The sequence below is a fragment of the Hemicordylus capensis genome, chromosome 3, assembly GCF_027244095.1.
Source record: "Hemicordylus capensis ecotype Gifberg chromosome 3, rHemCap1.1.pri, whole genome shotgun sequence".
Classification (NCBI taxonomy): Eukaryota; Metazoa; Chordata; class Lepidosauria; order Squamata; family Cordylidae; genus Hemicordylus; species Hemicordylus capensis.
The window spans coordinates 102,797,090-102,821,473 of record NC_069659.1 but is presented as its reverse complement, the minus strand read 5'-3'; the positions used below and the strand labels follow the sequence as shown (position 1 = coordinate 102,821,473).

At 40.8% G+C, this 24,384-nt stretch overlaps 1 protein-coding gene across 3 annotated transcripts in view; it reads right to left on the bottom strand.

Moving 5' to 3' along the window:
- CFAP47 (cilia and flagella associated protein 47) overlaps positions 1-24,384 on the bottom strand; it is a 503,999-nt gene that overhangs the window by 221,589 nt on the left and 258,026 nt on the right. For all 3 annotated transcript variants that reach the window (XM_053311021.1, XM_053311022.1, XM_053311023.1), the window contains 4 exons: positions 21,677-21,854; positions 7,582-7,775; positions 5,127-5,270; positions 3,413-3,586 (listed from right to left, as the gene is read on the bottom strand). In XM_053311021.1, coding sequence (XP_053166996.1) covers positions 3,413-3,586; positions 5,127-5,270; positions 7,582-7,775; positions 21,677-21,854 — 690 coding nt within the window. The remainder of the gene's footprint in view (positions 1-3,412; positions 3,587-5,126; positions 5,271-7,581; positions 7,776-21,676; positions 21,855-24,384) is intronic.

Sequence of the window (24,384 nt, the reverse complement as noted above, 5' to 3'; positions counted from 1 at the left end):
TTGCCACAAACAAGTAGACTAGAGGATTTCTTGAACCCTGTCAATTAAACTTTTAATCTTATTCCAGGCTGTGTATAATCAACATCAGATGGACAGCTTAAAAACAGAAGAGAGCCACTTAGCAATTGACGTGTGCTAAATGAGTAACATCTAAAAAGCTAAATAACTCTTCAAGCTATGCATTACTACAATGCAACAGGCACTGCTATGATAGCAACATGGAGAAACAGCTTCACAAAACATGTGGTCTATAGTCAAGATGGGGTGTAAGAAAAAGTCAACATTTGATAAATGATGGGCAAGACAAGGGGTAAAAGGAGAAAGACTGACAAATCAGTAAAGAGGATGTGACAGAGGAGAGTCAGGCGGCAGTAGCGGTGGAGGGAAGAAGTGGTTTAGAGAAGGTATTGAGGGTGGACTTGGAGAATATGTGATATATTAGTAACATAAATAGAAAGGGAAATGCTGTTTTAGGCTCATGGAACAATACAACTGGAGGCACAGAGACAGAAACAGAAGGCAGATAGTGCCTTAGATTATGTGGTGTAGTGAGACTAGGGCTTTACTTTACAACCTATTTTAAATGTTAGGGCTTATCCTTGGAGCACGTGAAGTAAGAATATAATTTCCTTCATGAGCAAATAGACAGAGGTGCCATAAATACAACTGATTTTAGAGGGCAAACTTTCTGTCCAGACCTGGTTCTCTTCAAACAATGAACCTGAGAAATACGAGGAATGAAACATAAAGGACCCTGAATGGATACCGTATTTACTCAAACCAACCCCCTTAAAAAGCAGAGGTTAAATACAGGTTATACCCGTTTTTACTCAAAAGAAACAGGACTCTGATTATAAGATGACCTCATAATTAAAAACCTAGTCTTGGATTCGTGTAAATACTAGGGGTGTGCACCAGAGATTCAAGTAAATACTGGGGGTGTGCACAAAACACATTTTGTGTTCCATTCTGAGAGGAAACAGCTATAAAACACTTTGTAGAAGTACTTAATAATTCATTCAATAATTATCTCAAGAACCTATGGGTTAAATAATGTGTGTGTCATGGTATGTGTGCATAGAGAGATGGGGGGGGGGCTCCAAAAGGCCATTAGGTCCAGGCTCCAAAATTACCTGGGTGCACCTCTGGTGCAGGTGGTAGTATTGTCACCAAATCTGGAGTACCTGTTATTTTTAAAGTGAAGGGAATATATTACTTAAATCTACCTTTCAGTAAGAGGAAAAAGGATTTCCGAAAATGTCCCCATGGACAAGTTTTGATTTTTCGTAGAGGATGCCACTAATTGTGAGATGAAATGGCATGGCTTTGACTTTGCCCATAGAATGTTAGTACTCCTATCTGCTACTTTAATCAATCCTGCAACTGTTTGGAGGCTTTGGAATGCTCTCCCTGTTGAAATAAGAGCCTCCCCATCTCTGACAATTTTTAAAAGACTAGTCAAGGCACATCTGTTCACCCAGGCTTTTAATTAGATTTACAGTTTTAATAGTTAACACTTTTAACATGTTTTAAACTTTAGATTGTTTTAATTGTATTTTTATTGTAAACCGCCCAGAGATGTGAGTTTTGGGTGGTATAGAAATTTGTTAAACAAATAAAATAAACTGTATCATTAGTGTGTGTGTGTGTGTGTGTGTGAGAGAGAGAGAGAGAGAGAGAGAGGGCACAATAATACTCAAATTTGGGAACAAGATGGTTCCCAAAGGGGCTCACAAGCTAAAGGGAAATATAAGGTGGGCACCAGCAACAACCACTGGAGGAATGCTGTGCTGGGGTTGGATAGGGCCAGTTGCTTTCCCACTTCCGCACCACTTTCAAAGCTGCCTCTTTGCTCAGTTAGTAGGGGTTAACTACTTACTGAAGTCTGAGGTATACTTGAATATAAACCAGCATTACCAGCAGTCTAATGCTTACACATCTGAAATCGCAGAGGGAAGGGACTGAGCTCACATAAGAGCTTGTCTTCACAGCAAATAGTCACCTTCAGCCTGCCAACTGAAAGAGGATTGCCACAGCAATCTTTTGGGAGTCTCTTGCCTGGGCTCTCACTGTCCAAGCTGCCTCCCATGCCCTTTGACTGTCCTTGGCTCCCAGAGCTATCATGTAGGCCCCTGCCTCTCGACGTGTACTTAATCACAGTTTGTGAATCACTGGCATACTATGCGGAAGGCCCTCTTTTGGGGGGGGGGGCTCCATGCTTGCCTATTGTCCCAAACAGAGAAACCATGAAAAAAGAAGCCATGAGCTTATGGGAACTGAGGGGTTAGGTTCCTCAGCACACTTAAGTGTGCTCAAATCTCATGAAAAAGCTGGTGGGGAGGGGGAATAAGAGTAGTAAAGCACATTACTACCAACAATGCTCCCACCAAATCTTCTGATTTTCAGCCTTTTTTCTTTCTTTTTGGTAGCCAAGTCACAAAATGGCCACCAGAAATGACACCAGAAATAATTTGCAGGTAACTCTTAGCCATAAGTAGCTGAAAATAACCCTAGTTTTAGTGCGCAAACAAAAAACCTCGATCTCTATACCACAAATAGCCCTACTTTTCAGCACACAAAGAAACCAGGTCCCTACACTGTGAATAGCTGAAAATAGGGCTATTTTTGACCAATGAACAAAGAAAACTGGTCTCTATGACCCACCCCCAAATAACGGAAACTATGATAGCAGAACCGATGAAAAACTAGGGTCTTTTATATACCTTTAAAAAACAACCTGAACATTAATGCTGATATAAAGCCCAAATTCAAAATCAATTACCATGTCTTAATCATGCAGCAAAATATTAAGATGGCTATATTTTAATAGCTTAGCTATATGAACTTCCCATCAAGCATGCTTTTACAGTAAAATTTTAAACTGTCCAAATCAAAGGACAATTTTTCATTAAGTATATATTTGAATTTCTAGCATGCTGAATTTGAAGGGTCAGAATGGGGTTCACATTTTATATTTTAGAGAGACAGATATGAACATAACACATTGTATGTATCAATATCCCCTATTTTATAGTTTGCCAAATTACATGTGGATACAGCGTGAAGGCACCATCATGCTATAATTATGTCAGTGCTTAAAATGAGGTCAGTGCTTAAAATGACAGGTCAGTGCTTAAAATGAGCTTGCACATTTACACTGGGTCAAAACTTGCCTCAAACTACTGGAGTTCTGAGTGACTGTTTTCTGAAATTAGCACGTGAGAGACTTGAGCATTAGATATAGATACAGCTAGCAATGACAAGGCTTTCAATTCTGAATATGACCATATCCAACTGAGGAAAGGATCGTTCCAAATATATCATTTATTAAGTACAGCAAATATTTCTTATTGTCTTCAGAAGCAATGACACGTTCCCACTCTAAACAGCATTCAAGCTCCTACAGTTTTACCTTGTATTTCAATTCATTCCTGGTAAAATTGGGCACCATTATGACCTTCTGTGTAATTTCTCTCACTTGGCAGTCTATGACAATATGATCCAGTGCCAAAGGTTTTGTTGCAATCCCCTTCAGGACAAAGACATGATCTGTGCCATTTGCTTCATTTTGTAATGTAAGCTTCCCCTATGATAACAAAAGAAATGCATATTTATTAGCAAGGATACAGAGATTTTTGCAAAACGTGGGTGTCAGCTTGGAAGGAGAAACTAAGACCTGAATGTATCAGTCAGAGGAGGAATTTTGCTCCCATGGTAGCATTCTGATCTCCACTCTTTATGCACAGGGCTCACAGTCCCTCCTTTTATACTACTACATATCTTTAAGAGCTGCTCAGTATTGAAAGAGGTTCCAGGATTATGCTCCTGGAAATCCAGGCTCAAATGAAGGAAAAAGTTATGGATTAGTAAAAAAAAAAGAAGAGGTTTCCAGACCTTATAGCAACTAACATGGAAAGAGGCGAAATTGGCTCCCTGCACTTTTCATTAATTCAGAAGCCTTCAACTGTTCACCACCTAATACATCATAATCTCAACAGAAATACCGAAAAGGGTTCAAAGTTCAAATCCCTGCACAGCCATGGAGCTTACTCTGTGCTTCTGCACCAGTCATCATCTCTCAACCTAGCCTATTTTACAGGACTATTGTAAGATTAAAGTGGGGTTGGAGAAGATACATCAACCTCCAACCCCTTGGAGGACTGGTGGGATAAAAATGTAATAAATACAAAATAAATATGAATATGATGAAATAATACAGACATTAAAGAAGTAATTGGATACATTTGAGGGGGGAAAAAATACTCTTCTCATCTAATATGGCTGTTTGACAATTATTTCCATTGCACAGAACTAACCATATACTACCAGATAATACAATGACAGAACTACTTCTAAATATATCAATTACCCCTAGTACCAACTATTTCCTTTCAACAAGGCATTTAATTAGACATATCTTATCTGGCATTAAACGCTGGCATTAATTAAAGTACTTACATATCGTTCCAGTGACTGATAAAAGTGACATACATCATGTGTGATAAATTGCAGCAACAATTATGTATATAGAGGACATGCACTGCAACCTAACTCATTATTTTTTAGTTTCATGTTGCTTATGTGAGTTTAAGGGTGGGTTCTCACATTGCTCTTTGATGCATTGAAATCACCTCTAAGTCAACAGGTGATTTACAATGTCAATTGCACGTGGTGAATAATATATATTAAAGATACTGGCTGACATCTTAATTACAGAAGCACCAGCGCAAAGGGGGAAGCACTGGTGTAGCACTAGAGCTTCTAAAGAGTTTCACTGCACTGTTGATAGTGTGCATGTGAGGGAATTTCAGTGATCTCCCCTTTCCCTGGAAGTCCCCTGTGTCAACCAAAAATATGTCCCCGAGGTTCATGCAATATTCAGGGACATATTTTGGGGGACACACTGCACTTAATGGTAAGGGGAGTTCACCAAAATTCACCCCCACTGCTGAGCTAGCAGTGGATCTAGTTAGTTACATTTTTCAGAAGCACTGGTGCGTACCAGTGCTTCATTAGTCAGGATGTCAGCCACTGTTACATATTAATAGCTTATAAACATTATGCCAGAGCAATCACAAGTTTTAATTAGTTGTTCACAAAGAAACAATGATATTTTGTTCTATTACCTTAATTGCGCATTCTGCTGTTGGCTTGAACATGAGAGTATAGGGAGTTGTTTCACCTGGGGCTACATATATGATAGGAGGGCCATAAAAACAGCTTCCCTTTAAATTGGCTTTAAGTTTCCAATCTTGCTGACTTGGGTTAGTCTGCAACAGAAAACCACACAAATGAAATATCTACAGGTACAAGAAAAATGTACAAATTAATGGATTTTAAAAGTACCTCATCTCTAGAATACAAAACTTCATGGTTGTGGACATTATTTTATTTATTAAATGAGACCGAGTTTATTTTACTATTATTTATACAGCACCATCAATATACAATTCACAGTTCTCCTTAGTCTGAAACAGGAGTGCTTGCTTCTGGGGAGGAAAGCTGGTATCATGGTAGTGAGCATGATTCGCTAAGCAGGATCCATTTTGTTTTGAATTTGGATGGGTGGCCACATCCACAAATGGGTAGGAAGAAACTCTAGGAGTAGGGGTGTGCACGGAACTGCGGAGCTGCGGTCCGGCACTGGGGTGGGGGGTTCCATTAAGGGGGGGCTTTACTTACCCCTCCCGTGCTTTCCACACACTGCCGCCGTAATTATTGTAAAAATTGCTCCTCCGATGGCTGTTCTGATAAAAAAAATGGCTGCCCCCTTGAAGCCCTGGCCCCCTGCTGCTGCCTTGAAGCCCCCTCCTGCCCCCTTAAATCTCACCCCGGGCCCTTAAATCTCGCCCCGATAAGCGCGCAGAAGCCCTCCTAAAGTCTTTTGCAGCCTAGCAGGGAAGGGGGCGGGAGGACATCTCCCTGCCGCCCGCCCGCTTCTCAAGAGTTATCGGGGCGAGATTTAAGGGCCCGGGGTGAGATTTAAGGGGGCAGGAGGGGGCTTCAAGGCAGCAGCAGGGGGCCAGGGCTTCAAGGGGGCAGCCATTTTTTTTTATCGGAACAGCCATCGGAGGAGCAATTTTTACAATAATTACGGCGGCAGTGTGTGGAAAGCGCGGGAGGGGTAAGTAAAGCCCCCCCCTTAATGGAACCCCCCAAACTCCCCACCCGAACCAAAACCACCCCGTGACCGGACCGGTCTGGAGGCCTTTAGAATGGCCTCCGAACCGGTCCGTGCACATTCCTACCTAGGAGTCCTGTCCCTTCTCACTCCCTGCTCTCAAGCCTCTTTCCAGTAAAGCCAGTTCTTTATAGGAAAAGCTGATGGCAGGCTTCATTGCCATAGTTCACTGTATTATGATATGGTCAGTGTGAGTTGAACAGAGAGTGTGCATTAAAAACCAGACATTCCCCAGATTTCTTTGTAAATATATACTCAGGTGATGTCAGGCAATATGTAGGTGATCTGACCAGCAACATCAGATCATCTCTCCCTTTGGGGACTTTGCACATTCACTGGACAATGCATGTAACTCATTCTTCAGCATTTGGATGGGGCCGTAGCTTGGTGGTAGAGCATCTGCTTGGCACGCAAAAGATCCCAAGTTCAATCCCTGACATTTCCAGGTAGGGCTGGGAAAAACTCTTGCCTGAAATCTTAGATTGTTGCTGCCAGTCAATGTAGACAATACTGAGCTAGATGGACCAATGATCTGACTCAGTATAAGGCAGCTTCCTATGTTCCTAATACATGTGAAACTGTAAGATATTCCCTTTAGGGGATGGGTCCATAGCTCAATGGAAGAGCACCGGCACGTCTGCATGCAGAAGGTCCCAGGTTCATTTCTTGAAACCTCCAGGTAGAGCTGAGAGAGACTCCTGCCTGAAACCTTGCAGAAGCCACTGGCAGTCAGTGAAGACAATACTGAGCGAGGTGGACCAATGGTTTGATTCTGTATAGGGCAGCTTCCTATGTTCCTATGTACTCTTGGAAAAGGACTGCCATTCCAGACTATGGTTTAACAACAGATACTACCTATGGTGCTTTGCAAAGTTTCACTTACAAAAAATATGTCCCTGCACACAAGGAATGTATTATCTAAAATTCAAACAGTGAGAAAAGCAAAAGATTGGGAAGGGAAGGACAAAGGTAGGAAAGAATGAACATGCAGAAAAGTAGTTACATGTGATTACAAATGGAAATGAAGATTAATGGTTCAATCAAAGTCCTTGTAGAAAATGTGGATTCTGAATCATTAGTGTGATCTGTACAGTATCAAATATTGCTAGACTGGCCTTTGGAACTCATTCATTCATTCGACATATTTGTTATGATCCTACATCTCTTAAGCTTTCTTTCAAAGGGGTAAATTACTACAATCATTCAAATGTGATTTTCTATTATACATTAGTGATCAAGATGTAAGATCTTCAGGATAAAATTACATAAATGCAGGAAGAGCTCTCAACTCTATTTTCCAATTATCTTCATATAATACACATTTATGTGTTGTCAAGTAAGTATTTTGAAGCCAATAATGACCAGCCTTGTTCAACTTCCATGATGCAAGTTTGACATACTATTGGGATGTCTTGAACAACTGCTTGATATGCTGGAGTTACAAACTCTAGCTCCGCTTCAGCAGTATTCGAATTCACCACACATTCTATTTTATAGACCCGGATGTCACAGCTAGACTGCAGAAGAATTTCACAAGGATATCGGCCAGGATGTCGAGGTATAAACTTTATAGGAAGCTCAACTCCAGTATCTTCTGTGAAAACAAATTAAGTATGTTTAGGTTGTATACACAGAGTATTCAAATAAATTTAAAAATGGCACTGGATACACCGAAACTCGCTAAAGAAAGCAGGCAAGTCACATTTTATGAATCTGACTAGACACTTGCAACCATATGAAAATAAACCAGATCTGAATCTAATCTAGTCTCTTTCACATATATAGGGGCAACCACTGAAATTATAAATTGGAATAATAGCCCTTTCCTTGATGTTTATGCAGTTATAAAGCTATCAAGATTAGTATCAAAGTAGCATTCAGGGGAAAGTTATTCTCACAGTTTGTTAGAAATATTAATCTTTGTACAGGTAAGTGCATAACATGTAAGGTTTCAACATACATAATGCATGTCATTGTACTTTAATTGTGCAGTAACAAAAATGTGCTGATTCGAGAGTCACATACCAAAACTACTTCCCTCTGCAACAAGACCTATAATTATGAAGGCTGCTGAAAAAGAAGTTGTGAAACAGAGAGACAGTGATTTTGAATTTTATGGGCTACATACTATCCTTTCATAAATCTTGCTGATAATCATTGAAAGAAACATTGAAATACTACAGTGACTTCTCTTTGTGTTAACTCAGACATATTTACTAAGGTCTAGCTAGACATAATAAGTTGCACATTTTAAAAAGTTTAATTTACAAGTCAAAAGTATACATGTGTGCAGAAGGTGAATTATGCTGGTGCTTATGACACTGGTAAAAAGGAAGTTAATGCTTTTCCCCTTTGGCATTTAAAAAAAATTTAAATCACACACTTACACTGAGCCAAAAAAAGCTGCTATCTACTCGGAAGCGAAAAACATACAGATATCATATAGGTACCTGTGTGTTTTGCCTCATGGAACAGAAAACAGATCTCATGCAGCTTCAGGGGGCTATTTACATTGGAGAAACCATACAGAGTGAGTTGTTCTACTCTTCTTCAGTACCACAACCCCAAAGCAATTTGGATCTCTCTGTGGCTGCTTTAACTTTTAAAAACCATGGGAGATCCCAATAATAAATCTTTCATGCCTTGTCTAAGTGCATCCTCAGTTCCGAAAGTACGACTGATGGGGTATAGTGGGACTGAGTAACAATAAAAGTCTAGAATAGTAGAGGGCACCACCACTTTTACTTGACACTAGATAAATTTCACTTTCCTCAAAAGTGTTTTTTTTAAATCTTGTAGACTTGTTCCTTGTTTCCTATTTTGCTGGAGATCCAACATATAGCAGCTGCTTTCTGATTATAATGATCCCCAATTGTGTCTTCACTGGCAATTCAGGACTGTCAAAACTGGTAGCTGCAAACAAATGGCTACCACCATTTCAGAGCAAATACTTTCCCTGCCTGAACTGTTATTTCTTTAAAAGGCTCAAGTTCAGGAAAGAAATAACACAGCATTATATTTTCTGCCTTCAGTATTACCAGGCTATCAGACAGATTATAGATTGCACCTCAGGTTCAACCTTCTCTGAAATAAATTAGCTTGTTCTCTCATAAAGACAAGATTAATGATCTGCTAATTTATGAATTATTACCTCTTTTCTATTTTGTCACCAAGTTATTATCCCCAAAGGCTATCTTCCACAAAAACGCCCCACGTTTGTCAGTTATACAAGTGATAAAATTCACTCACTTATTCCTGGCTCATAAATACATTTTCTTTGAATGAGATTGTAACCATCTCTTATCATTTACACAATGCATGGGAATACAGAAAATACCCAAATTAAAAGACACATTAATCTTTCAGTATACAGTTTAAATACATCCAATACTTCAAGATAAGACTCTCCTTATTTCTTTACATAGAAATGTTAGTAGTTGTGTCAGCATTAATACACTGAAATTAAAAAATAATAGTACTAAGAATATCCCATCATTATCATTATTAGGGATGTGCATAATTGCTTTGGTGCACATACAAGGGTGGCGAGGGATTTCCTTAAGCGGAGGCAGGCAGGTCCTACCTGCCCATCCTCCAAGCCCCCGCCGGCCTGACATGGCACGGTTGAAGTGGAAATACTTCAGTACAAGTGGTAGCTTGTACCACTAACCCCTTTAAAATGCCACACCATGGCGATGGGATGTGTCCCCCAGCATCTCTTGTGCGGTGTTAGCACATAAATGGTGCTGATGCCATGGGATGCATCCCATTGCCATGGTGTGGCATTTTATAGGGGCAAGCAGCACAAGCTGCTGCATGCAGAGAAATATTTCCGCTTCAACAGCACTGCAGCAGGCCAGTGGGGGCTTGGAGGACAGGTAGGTAGTACTTGTCTGCCTCCCCTTAAGGAAACCCCTTGCCCCACACTGAAACGTTTAGGCGCCAGGGAGCTGAAGCATTTTGGTGCCTCTCTAAAGAGGCGACAAAATGCTTCGGGTTCATCCATCATCATCATCATCATCATCATCCTAATTTCCCTCCTCCCCTCCCTCTGCTCTATTCTTTGTCTCAGTCAGTACACAAAAGATTGTGCACATATTATATTTTGCAGAACTGACATTTTTGGCCACATCAAAGACTTCTTTACATGATAAGCTTGTCCTCTGGCTCCAATACCTAAGCACAAAACAGTTGTGAAAGGCGCACATATACATAATTCACAAGTTTTCTCCTCAAAATGCCCACTCATGCTTTTTAATCACTGCTTGCAAGTATTTTGGAAGGAAAATTATGAACTACATGCAGACAAATGCCCTTCATAACTGACATCAGATGCATATGCTTAGCTTAGCTATTGGAACCAGAGTAAAAAAGTATCATAAGATTCACTTAGCTACTGGAACCAGAGTAAAAAAATATATCACTAAATAGTGCAGTGCCTGCAATATGATGGGCTGGGAGGAAAAGTTTTGGCCACATCTATTGCCCTTGCATAAAGGCTAATCTAAAAATTGACATTATTTGCAGCTTATCAGATGAAGATTTATATAGCTCATGCAGACTGGCTATGAGCTTGTAAAAAATTACAAGCAAAGGTTTTAAATGATAGTTGATATGATATGAGGTGGCTGTTAATTGTTCAGGTGAGTCCTTGGTGTAATATTTTACTATGTAGCATATTCAGTAATCCCCTCTGCCATTATTAGGCAGGTCACTGTTACACTGCAATATATTATAGCTAAATGAAATAAAAATGACTTTGTATCATAAGCACACAGCAGCCCCCAAAAGGTTAATCTGTATTTTCTCCTGGAAGATTCTGGCTTACCTCTAGAGAACTGCCCAAACTAACACTATTCAGCAGAGCAAGCAAGAGATGAGTGTAAGACTTGCACGTCTTCACTACAAACCTTTCATGTCCATTACAGGAGGCTAGTAAGTAGTTCACAAGTGTACCCCAAGGAACAAGGAGCAGTAGTGTCTGCATTTCTGTGTTGTAAACTATTGTAAAAAGATTAGCTTGAATCCAGCAAGACAGATTTGCACACCAAGTACTTCCCCATGCATATTGCTATTGTGGGTGCACATATGGATATCTGCATTGGCACGGGACTTTTAGGGCAACGTTGGGATTCACATGAGTCTGAAAGCTGTGCATTCTTAAAATGATGAATCTCCACAGTTATGGCTGAAACCTCTCTTTCTATTGCTAATTCAGAGCTCAGTTATTTCTGATGGGTTTTTTAACCAAGCTGAAAACACTGACATGCATCTCAAAAATTGTGGAAGCTAGAACATATTAGAAAAATATACATATATTAATAAAACAGATAACCTTGTGCAGCCTTGTTTATTTTCATATTTTATATGTAAAACAAAATATGTCACCCATGGAACAGTGCCAGAAGAGAAATGGGATCATTTGATAACACAGTACTGGGGGACAGGTTTAAAGCTCCAGGAAATTACTTTGAAATAAAAGATTGCTTTGATTATATTCAACACTGAACAAGTATCTGAAGCAAAATCCGTACAGCATCTAGAGAAAAACATGATAGTTCCAGAACATAATATAAAGGCATATCTTAAACATATACAGAGAAATGCAGAATTTGTGCTTTCTTGGTGCTTTTATTAAATATGGGAATATTCATGTCTTCCAAATTAAGTAGAGAAAATAAATATATCAAACCTACATCTAAGTGAGCATAAAAGACAATATATTAAGAGGCTGTTCTTATAGGAAGAAATAAACCTTGTTACATATCCAACACCATTGCTGTACCTCTGAAGTCAGACTAATGGGCAAGCTCCCCACCCTCCACACACACACATTTGTTTATGTACATTGTATCCCAATTCTCTGAGACAGGTTGGGCTGAGAAAAGATGACTGGCGTAGGGCTGCCCAGGGAGCTTAATCACTGAACATGGATTTGAATCCCAACCTCCACAGTCCAAGACAGGTACCCACTCCACCTCAACACATTGAGGCTGGCCACCAGGAGCATATTATATCAATGCATTATATCAATGTCCAAAGATTTGAACAGGCCTCCTATAGTCTTTCATGGGTCTAATTGTAAGAAATGTCTCAATTGTTTTAACTATAAAAATGCTCCAGTAGCATGCTTGTAACACAATTATATGAAGAAATTTTTGGGTACACAATTTACATGAAAAAATGAACTAGATGCTTATACAGACACAACTGAAAAGGGGCAGCTGTGATCTCGAACATGGAAAAATAAGCATTACTTGTTTCTGTCAACCAACACATTGAACTTACATGTATTCTGTTCTGTTGGTGTACCGATTGCCCCGCTGCTCAACAGAGTCCCTAACTGAGCTGACGGACTTGGTCTCGGACTTGGTGGTGGAGTCACCAAGACTTGTGGTGCTGGGTGACTTCAATGTTCATTTCAGGACCAATTTGTCCGGGGCGGCTCAGGAGTTCATAGCGGCCATGACGACTATGGGCCTATTTCAGGTGTTCTCGGGACCGACGCACGTTGCAAGTCACACACTTGATTTGGTCTTTCACTCTGATCAGGGTGGTGTTCCGTGGGTGGGGAATCCTGTGATTTCCCCATTGTCATGAACGGACCACCATCTGGTTATGGTTGGACTCACCGGCACACCCCACCTTCGTAGGGGAGAGGAAATTATTAGGATGGTCCGCCCAAGAAGGTTATTGGATCTCATAGGATTTCAAGAAGCCGTGGAGGAATTCATTGTTGGCTCTGCCAGCGATCCTGTTGATGTCCTGGTGGACAACTGGAACAGCAAACTCACTGGGGCGGTAGACATGCTCGCTCCTAAGCGTCCTCTCCGACCTGCTTCAAAACTGGACCCTTGGTATACGGAAGAACTACGGGGCTGAAGCAGCGAGGTAGATGACTGGAGCGCAGGTGGAGAAAGACTTAGCTTGAATCCGACAGATTGCAACATAGAGCTCATTTGAAGACCTATGCTCAGGCGATATGTGCGGCAAAGAAGCGATCCTTTTCTGCCCGTATTGCATCCGCAAGTTCACGTCCGGCTGAGTTGTCCAGGGTTGTGAGAGGGCTAGTATGTGCCCCTCTTCCCTTGAATCAGAATTTGGAACAATCTATTACCCGCTGTGATGTGTTTAATGAATTCTTTGTGGGGGAAATCTCTCATATTCGGGCCAACTTGGATTTCGTCTCCGCACTTCAGTATCTGATATGGAGGTATCCAGTGACTCCTCTTATGTGGTCAGGTTGGATCAGTTCCAGTTTGTGACTCCTGAGGATGTGGACAAGCTGATTGGAATGGTGCGGCCCACCAACTGTCCTCTTGACTCTTGCCCGATATGGCTTGTTCAATCTAGTAAGGAGGTTGTTGTAGAAGGCCTGGTAGAGATCATAAATGCATCTCTGAGGGAAGGTAGGATGCCTCCGAGTCTTAAGGAGGCAATTATTAGACCACTTCTAAAGAAGCCTACCTTGGATCCCTCGGAGCTGAGTAACTACAGGCCTGTCTCCAACCTTCCTTGGCTGGGCAAGGTAACTGAGAGGGTGGTGGCCTCCCAGCTCCAGACAGTCTTGGAGAAAACAGATTATCTAGACTCATTTCAAACTGGCTTCCGGGCTGGCTATGGGGTTGGGACTGCCTTGGTTAGCCTGATGGATGATCTCCAACTGGGAATGGACAGAGGAAGTGTGACTCTGTTGGTCCTTTTGGACCACTCGGTGGCTTTCGATACTATCAACCATAGTATCCTTCTGGAGCATCTGAGGGGGTAGGGGGTGGGAGGCACTGCTTTGCAGTGGCTCTGCTCCTACCTCTCAGGCAGGTTCCAGATGGTGTCCCTTGGAGACTGCTGTTCTTCAAAATCTGAACTTTTGTATTGTGTCCCTCAGGGCTCCGTATTTTCTCCCATGTTGTTTAACATCTACATGAAACCGCTGAGAGAGATCATCAGGAGATTTGGTGCAGGGTGCTATCAGTATGCTGATGACACCCAAATATATTTCTCCATGTCAGCATCATCAGGAGAGAGCATAACCTCTCTAAATGCCTGCCTAGAGTCATTAATGGGCTGGATGAGGGATAACAAACTGAGACTGAATCCAGATAAGATGAAGATACTCATTGTGCGGGCTCGGAAATTGAGAGACTATTTTCATCTGCCTGTTCTGAATAGGGTCACACTTCCACAGAAGGAACAGGTACGCAATCTAGGGGTGCTTCTGGATCCAAATCTCTCCTTGGTGTCCCAGGTTGAGACAGCGGCCAGAAGTGTCTTCTATCAGCTTTGGCTGATACGCCAGCTACATCCATTTCTTGAGTTAGACAACCTCAAAACAGTGGTACATATGCTGGTAACCTCCAGACTGGATTATTGCAACGCGCTCTATGTGGAGCTGTCCTTGTACGTAGTCCGGAAACTACAGTTGGTCCAGAATGCGGCAGCCAGGCTGGTCTCTGAGTCATCTAGGAGAGATCATATTACTCCCATATTGAAGGAGTTACACTGGCTGCCAATATGTTTCTGGGCAAAATACAAGGTGTTGGCCATAACCTATAAAGCCCTAAACAGCTTGGGCCCTGAGTTTTTAAGAGAACGTTATGAACCCCACCACCCACTGAGATCATCAGGAGAGGTCTGTCTGCATTTGCCACCAGCTCATCTGGTGGCTACTCAGGAACGGGCCTTCTCCACTGCTGCCCCGAGGCTTTGGAATGTGCTCCCTAGTAAAATAAGTGCCTCCCCATCTCTGACATCTTTTTAAAAGTCTCTAAAGATGCATTTCTTCACCCAGACTTTTGACTGATATTGTTTTGATTGTTTTAATGTTTTTAGAATATTGTTTTAAAATTTTAAATTGTGTTTTAAATTTCATGCTTTTAATTTTTTTTTGTTTTTGTTTTTAATTAATGTTTTACTTTTAATCTTGTTGTAAACTGCCCAGAGACGTAAGTTTTGGGTGGTGTAAAAATATGATTGATAAATAAATAAATAAATAAATAAAAGATTGTGAGCTGTTTCACATATATGCATTTTTAAATTTCTTATCTATATATTCAGTTCTCTAAGGCGTACCCGTGGCTAATCCCATGCGTGGCAGCTCTCACAAGAATTCATGAGCAGAAGCATCTGACTGAGCAGTGGGGATTCTACATGCAGATAGGGAGGAGGAGCCTGTGATGGTTAAGGTCAGTTGGAATGCAACTGTTACCAGTCAGAACATGTTCTTGATTGTAGAGGATTGGAATCTATCTATCTATATAAATATATGTAAAAAGATAGTGGGCAGGGGTTTGCGAAGAGAGGGGTTGTGAGGGAGGGTTGAGCCCCATCAGGAAAACAAGATCTGTTAACTTAGGAAGGGGAGAGGGGAAGAAAGACAGAGGAGAAAAGCAAGTGTAGGAGAGAGAAAGAGATGAAAATGGAGAAGAGAGAAAGAAGGAAGGGTGAGGGAGAGGCCCAAGCCTGCCAGCGGCCTGAGGGGAATGAGCAGCCATGGCGGCACCTATTGGCAGCAAAGAAGGGCCCAGTCAACCACTGCTGCTGTTTGGCACTACCAAGGCCATTGGAGGAGGGAGGCAGGCAGGCAAGTGACGGGCCGGGCCTGTCAGGAGCCTGAGGGGAACAATCGGTCATGGCGGTGGCAGCAGCAAGGAAGGGCCCAGTCAACTGCTGCTGCAGGAAGGAGCAGAAATGGGGCTCGGGTGAGGGTGGGGAGGTCTCTGGGGACAGGGGGTTGCAGCTTGGCCAATAGGCACCATGAGCTCTGCAGCCACGACCAAGAAGGGTGAGGTTGATGGAGAAAAGGGATGGAGGAGTGACCAAGAGGGGTGAGGGGAATCAAAGCAGAGGAGCAGGAGTGGGTGGAGAGATCTCTGAGATGGGGGGGTACTGTGGCAGGGGGTGAGGGGAGCAATCAAGTACTAGCATGCAGATGCTCTGTGCAGGTTAAGTTAGTTATGATTATTCAACAATTCTTGATTGTTTTCAGATTATGTAAAGCCCTTTTCTGTGGTGGTTCATCTGTATTGGCTCATTCACATATACAGTAGATTCCATTGTATAGGCAGAGATTGCTGTGCCCACCAGAATCTGCTCCAAAACCAGTTATTTCAAATCTCATTTCCTGGCAGAAGCCCATATGAAATACGCACCTTATATGCAAAAGGTTCTGAAAGAGAGGTACAGCTAGGAATAGTTTTGTGATCATACAGATACTTGCTAAATGGGTAACTTTCCAATAGTGGTTCTTTTATATTTAGCAGCGGAGAGCAACTGTCCCTGTTCCACTCACCATAGCATCTCTTCAGTGCTTTTGTTGGTGAAGTGTGGGCAGGTGAGAGAGATGGGGGGGAGGGGGGATAGTTTTGGGGACAGGAATTACAAATCATTTTATTTTGCTATGAAAATTGTTTTGAAAACTATTTTTTAAAAAGTGGTATATAAATTATGTAAGTGGGATAACCAAATAAATAGCTAGGGGTTGTCCAATCATATAATTGACTAAGCAAAACCTTTTGGCTTAAATGTACAGTATTTGCAGCTTATAATTGTTTTACTAAGTTGCTGATATTGAAGTCTGTGTAGAGTCAACAGGTTTTTTAGTCGTCTGATTGTAATTATAAATAATTGTTGTTGTTGTGCTGTTGAGTCGGTGTCGACTTCTGGCGACCACAGAGCCATGTGGTTTTATTTGGTAGGATAAATTAATATTTTATTTTTCGTTCTTATTGTAAGACAAGTGCTAGTTTTCCAAAAGAGGAGGTGGAATATTTTTTTAAAAACATAAATATGTATTGTAAATCTTGGAGGCAATATGTTTACAAAGGCTTAATACTGTAACTCATCCCACACCCTTGTAATAGATCTATGGCCACAATTCCATGCTCCATAGTAAATGCTTAATACTTATATTAAGTTCCAGGTAAGACATGGCTGACCTATTCTATTCTTTTTGTGAATGATAGAGTTCTGTGTCACAGAGTACATACTGGAGACCCCACAAGCCCACCAGAATCACCTAATTGGGGCAAATGTGCATATTAAATAATATAAAATTTTGATTATAAGTGTTGTTAACTAAAGACACATTGCAAGCAAGAAGGTATTTTAAGACAGGCATCTAAACATTAGATTTATTTAACCTGCAGTTAATATGTACTCTTGTTTTAGTTTCACAGTATTGAATGTCTATTGATTTAGCATGAAACACAGCACATTACAAAATTTAAAAATCATTAGAAGAAAAGTTCATTAAGTTATTCACACACAAGGTGAAATAAATGGAGGCATATTAAAATGGTCAGTACCATAACAGTTCGATATCACTTCGTAAGCACTAAGTAAGAAGCAAATTATTTAATCAGTAATATTGCAGGGTATTTTGTAGGAACTATTGTAGGATTTGCAGGTATCCATTTACTTATCCATGGCTCTTGAGACTAGCTGCTACTGTTTCCAACTGACCAGGAAAAAAGGTCAGGTTTCCTCTTGTTGCTTGAACAGCAGATTTGAAATGTAGAAATCAGCAAATGAAACTTGTCATGGCATGGAGATAAACATTCTTAGCTAATGCCAAGCTGCTCTTAGAGGTACAAGAGTGGAGGGTGGTAAAAACACTGTAAACCATACTAGCTACACAAAGCATTAGGTTCTAGGCTGACTTGCCCTAAGAAGAAGGGAATGATTAAAATGAGCAATTCCTGTCATCAGTGGTCAACATCAACTCTGTGTTGTAGTAAAGTAGACATATACAAAAGTAAAACACCTCCCTAATAATCATATGAATATAACGTAAGTATATCTGAGAAAGCTATAATCTATAAAACCTATAATTTTGGTAGTAAATTAGGAAAGTATACTTTTATATAATAATTAAAGCAGGCCAAGTCATTGTCTTCACTTTTTGGGAACCTTCAAAGCAGTGGCCATTTAATGAATGGGTTAGACAAATGAATAGAAGTCACATCTCCATTCCTTTTACTATATCTTGTCAGATATAGTATGAGGTACCATGCTGAACAGGTCAGTGTGCATTTTGTATTATCAATTAAAAGAAAGAGTCACTTGATAGATTTTGGTAAGACACCTGGCAATGGAATTTATCAATCTATTGATCAATTGATCTATTGATCTATCAAATTTTAGATTGATCTAGATATTGGCTTAGACATAGATACTGACTTGCTATCCTTGTCTCATATGGTTCTCACACCAATGCAAAAATTGTTCACTTAGATACATGAAGAAAATTATGTTGATGTCAGAAAGAATGTGGTTTGTGTACTGCACGCATAAAGTAAAAGGCAGTTTTGAGATTTAGCATGTACAAAGGTTTGCCACTGCTAGGCAATTCTGAGACATTTTATCTACATGTTGTTGTCTACTACATACTTTTTATTCAGAGATTTGAAATTTCCACTAACTGTATTATTGATCATTCTTAAAACTTTGGATACTGAAACCAATCACTAGCCTTGTTGAACAGTCATTTCACCATACAACACCCTGTGACCTCAAAGCCCTTCACCCATACAAGCACCATTTATTTTAGAGGAAGGCCAACTGACATAAATGTTTAGAATACTGTGTAAAGCCCCAAACCTTAACACTTTATCTTAGGCCAAACATTTTTGGAGAGGACTGAGAAGGAATGAACAAAGGCAAGTCAAACAACTTTCTAAACTGATATTCAAGGAAGAGCTACAATCTTACAACAGTTAAAAATAACACTTTAGGTTGAATTCTATAAATGAGTGAGTGCTTAATGATTTCAGGTCTGCAGTCAAACCAGGGGCACCGCTAGGCCCAGACCCCACAGCACAAATCCCTGGCCACTCCACCCTACTGGAAGGCCTCAGCAGCCACCTGCCAGTGGTCAGCACCATATGGCAACCAACACAAGCTCCACAATGCCTTCTCCCGGCAGCCTGGTTGGCCATTGGTAGGCTCTCTCCCTGCTTGAGGGAAGGCAGGTGGCTACTGCTGCTCACGCCGCACCTGACACTGTGTGAAACTGCTTCTTAAAAGCCTTCCCTGGACCCTTAGCAATGGATAGTCATAGGCCAGTCTCCAATCTCCCTTGGTTGTGCAAGGTGATTGACAGGGTGGTGACCAACCAGCTCCAGGTGGTTTTGGAGGAAACTGATTATCTAGACCCATTTCAAACTGGCTTTAGAGCAGGCTATGGGGTTGAGACAGCCTTGGTCAGCCTGATGCATAACCTTTACCAGGGAATTGTCAGAGGGAATGTGACTCTGCTGGTTCTTTTGGATCTCTCTCCCATCGACCATGGTATCCTTCTGGATCGCCTGGGGCAGTTGGGGATAGGGGGCACTGCTTGGCAGTGGTTCTGCTCCTATCTCTGGGGAATATTCCATATGGTGGAGACTGGTGACTGTTGCTCCTCAAAACAGGAGCTGTTATATGGAGTCCCTCAGGGCTCCATTCTGTCACCAATGCTTTTTAATATTTATATGAAACTGCTGGGTGAGGTCATCAGGAGATTTGGTGGTGGGTATTATCAATATGCTGATGACACACAAATCTACTTCTTTTTATCTGCATCATCAGGAAATGGCATTCATTCCCTAAATGCCTGTCTATGGGCAGTAATGGGCTGTATGGGGATAACAAATTGAAGCTGAATCCAAGCAAGACAGAGGTGTTCATTCTGGGGGATCAGAATTTGAGGGATGAGTTAGACTTTCCTGCGCTGGATAGGGTTGTACTCCAACAGGAGGAGCAGGGACGCAGCTTGGGAGTCCTCCTGGACCCAGGCCTCACCCTGGTATCTCAGGTGGAGACTATGGCCAGGAGTGATTTCTATCAGCTTCAGCTGATAGCTGCATCCATTCCTTGAAGAGGATGACCTCAAAACAGTGGTGCAGCAGCTGGTAACCTCCAGACTTGACTATTGCAAGGCATTCTACATGGAGCGGCCTTTGTACATTTTGTACTAGTTTGGAAACTTCAGTTACTTCACAATGCAGCAGCCAAATTGGTCTCTGGGGCAACCCAGAGAGAACATATTATGCCTGTTTTGAAACGGTTGCACTTCCTGCCGATATGTTCCGGGCAAAATATAAAGTGCTGGTTATTACCTTTAAAGCCCTGTACGGCATAGGTCCAAGTTATCTTAGAGAGCGCCCTTCTGCATAATCCCCACTGCATGTTAAGGTCATCTGAGGAGGTCCATCTTCAGTTACCACCAATATGTCTGGTGGCGACTCAGAGGTGGAGCTTCTCTGTAGCTGCTCCTGGGTCGTGGAATGCATTCCCAGAAGAAATCCGTAATCTAAGTTCATTATTGGCCTTTAGGGGAGCCCTTAAGACCTATCTGTTTGGCCTGGCCTTCTAGGGTTTTTAAACTGTTTTTAAACCGTAAAGGTTTGGCCTGGCTTTCCAGGGTTTTAAAAACTGTTTTAATTGTTTTAATAATGGTTTTATGTAGTTTTTACAGATTTGATTTTAATAGTTAGTTGATTTTAGTTTTGTTTCAATGTAAACCGCCCTGAGCCATTTTTGAAGGGCGGTATAGAAATCAAAATAAATAAGATAAAATAATAAAAATAAACAGGGTGCTAGACTAGATAGGGATTTGGCCTGATCCAGCAGGGCTGTTGTTATGGTTAGAAAATTTAGGACCAACAAAGGTGTGGGCTTCTCAGAAGCATCTGGTGGCCACTGTGCGAAACAGGAAACTAGACTAAATAGGCCTTGGGCCTGATCCAGCAGAGCTGTTGTTATGGAGTTTTCCCTTTGTCAGCATTCTCAGAGCAGTAGGCAGAATGTCAGTCTCATTATCTGAAGTTCCTGTATTAGAGCCTCAGAGAAGGCAATGTCCCCTCCAAGGTCCTTCCAACTCCAAAATTTATTATTTATACCTCTCTGTTTATTTATTATTTATACCTCTCTGTTTATTTAAGATGTTTATATACCACCATTTTAAAGTGTCCTTTTTCACAAGATAGTGAATAAAATACAACAACATAATAAAAAACAAAAGCCACAAAAGGTAACATCCACAGTCATGCTTACAGAAAGAGCTTTAGCAGCAGTGATACTCTGCAATATTTTGCAGCCCCTTATGGAAGGACTGCTATCTGTAGAAGAATTTGTGGGAAAGGTAATGCGGTATTTTGCAGAATATCTTCTGCCAGTGCAAGAACTATTCCAGAACAGAGTTACTTTCCCCAAGTAATTACCTTGCACAACTTCCCCCCAGATGCAAAAGAGGAGGATTGTACTGCTAGTGGTGGGCACACAGGGAAATATTGCTATAGCCTGCTTAAGTCATAAACTAGTCTCCCCAGGACCAAGAGTACTACTCACTGGGTATCTTCTCCCCAGTGCAAACACTGGGGGTGAAATTGCCTGCAGCAGAGACTAGATAAGTATCTCTGTGTTTGGGTGCAAGAAACACTAAAGGGTTTGCATGAAGAGTTTCAGAAAATATATTGTTTTGTTATACTTCAGGGTAATAACCAGATTCTTTTTTACCTGTTTCTTGGGCCAAACAATGATTTCTTTTTTCCAGGCGTGTAAAATTAACTCTGCTTGATGCCAACACAGGAATAAATATTTGTTCAGGGATTTCAAAACAGCCCGGCATGCTCACTTCCACGCTGTACTCAATATATTTTTCTGAATATTTAGGAAAGGTCTGCAGAAAATTTTTCTGGAAATAACAGAATAGTATTTATTTTAATAGTTCAGCTACAACAAAAATGTTGTTTTCAAATGCAAGATTTCAAAGGGAAAGTTATGACAAGTAGTCAATATATTATTTGCCCAGCTTCACTTCTGAAAAGTTCAGACTAGCAGCTGAGAAATCTTTGGGGGGTTTTTGGATACTTTTTGTATATATCTTGCCTTTCAAGAGAGCTGAATGTTCTCTTTTGTATGGAATCAGATGGCCACCAATAAACATTTCAAGAAGGCTGGCTGCCTAAATGAAAGAAAAATTTATTTTTGAAGAACATTTCTGCACTGCCTTTCAAGCCAAGGGGCCCAAGGTAAATTAAATAAGAAAAAATTAACACAATCTCAAAAACAACATGTACAAACAATATGCTAAAACTTCCAGCTCATAATGGACAAATGCTTGCTGAAAGAAATAAGTGTTTGTGATTCACTGAAAGGCAAGCAGGAAGGTGACCAACAGCGGGCGCTCCCTCAGGAGGATATTCCACCATTTAGGTGCCATAACTGAAAAGGCCCTGTCTCTTGTGCTACCTGCTGTTGGTCTTAGAGGTTGATCTAAGGACATGTTCAGGTTCACATGAGTGGAATTGTTTCACGTGCTGTACTTACGGAAAACTGGAAGAAATAATTATGCTTATCTTACTCAGAGATACCAGGAGACACACACAGTGGCCTAGATCTAACCCTGTAGTTAGCTGTGCCCAGAACTGGCTTTAGCTAATAGAATACTGTTTATTTTCTATTGAAATTTAATGCAGTGGCAACATTCTAAAAGAAGATATATTGCTCTATATAATAAAAGACAGTGAACTGTTATTTAAGTCACTTATGGTACATTTGTTGCAAGTAGATTTTGATAGTATTATCAAAATATCCTAGTTCTTCGATAGGCAAAAGTGGAACATGAAGTTCTGTCTAATTTACACCATAATAAGGAGGTCTAAAAATTGAACAAACAAACAAATAAAATAACTGGTATTGTTGTAAAATTAGTGAACTACCACATGGAACTACCACTACCACATCTCCCCAGTCCTAGTCCAGCACTCTAACCACTACACCATGCTGGCTCTCGTAAAAAAAATGATTTTTAAAAGCCTATTTTGTGGGTATAATTAAGGAACTGAAGTTGCTAGACCTATCTCATAAACTTTATATACACTCTTTCAAATGGCAAGCATCTTGATTTATTAGGTTAACATACATATTGTCTGAAAGTGCTGGTAACTTTAACTGCTGTAAGATGTAGTTATAGATTAAGAATACCTGCACAAAGATTATATTGGAAGTCAACCAATCTACACTCAAACGTTTAGCATACTTTGTCATTTTAAAACTTTGTTTATTAATTTTTGCTTTATGTAATTACTGAGACAATTTGGTATACTGAGAAACTGCACACTACTGGCCTTCTTCCATCAGCATAATTGGTAATGTAATTTCAGCATACAATGTATATTGAAAGAGAACAACGTAGTTGACTTTCAGCTCCCGTGACAAATTTGAACTGTGTGCAGCAGAAAAATGGGTTTCAGTACATCAGCTTATTAATTTTTACATGAATATTCTGGATAGACTAGTCACTCTTTTCCTTGAAGTTTATCTCAGTTTTCCAAGGTATATCCTGCAATCTCCCTCATAATTAGTAAGAGATTCCTTTACCACATTAATTATCAGATGCTATCAAAAAATGGAGTCAGTGCTCACTGTATACATCTCACCCTTCTGTAAAATAAAGGAAATATCTTTAACTTCTGTAAGAAAGAGAAACTGCTAACCTTGTCACCTCCTTTTGTCTGCTATCAATCACTATTTCTTTTGGAAATGATCACTGCACTCATTCCTCACTCTGGTATACCAACAGCTGCTGTCTAATGTGTTAACATCTGTTGGATTAAACTTGTTCATGCAAGTCACAAGTTTATGTGAGAATATGCACGTGTTCTGTGGGTACACCTAGATTTTGGATTGTCCTTTTCCCCCCAGTTTCCCCTCAGTTTCCCCTCTTTGAAGCTGTCCTAAACAATTCTCAAAATATTCTTTAAAATGTTTTTAAAGAAAAAAGTGTAAACAGAATTCTACCTGTATGAATATTGTATCCCTGCTCCCCACCTCAGTTTTCCCTTTAAGAATATAAGAACAGCCCTGCTGGATGAGGCCCAAGGCCCATATAGTACAGCATCCTGTTTCACACAGTGGCCCACCAGATGCCTCTGGAAGCCCACAGGCAGCAGTTGAGGGCATGCCCTGTCTCCTGCTTAAACTCCCCTGCTATGTATTTTCTATCAGCTTTGGCTGATTTGCCAGCTGTGTGTATTTCTTGAGAAAAATTGACCTCTGAACAGTGGTCCATATGCTGGAAACCTCCAGACTTGACTACTGTGATGTAGTCTATGTGGGGCTGCCTTTGTACATAATCTGGAAACTGCAATTGGTACAGAATGTGGCAGCCAGGTTGGTCTCTGGGTCATCACCAAGATATCATATATGACTCTCATATTAAA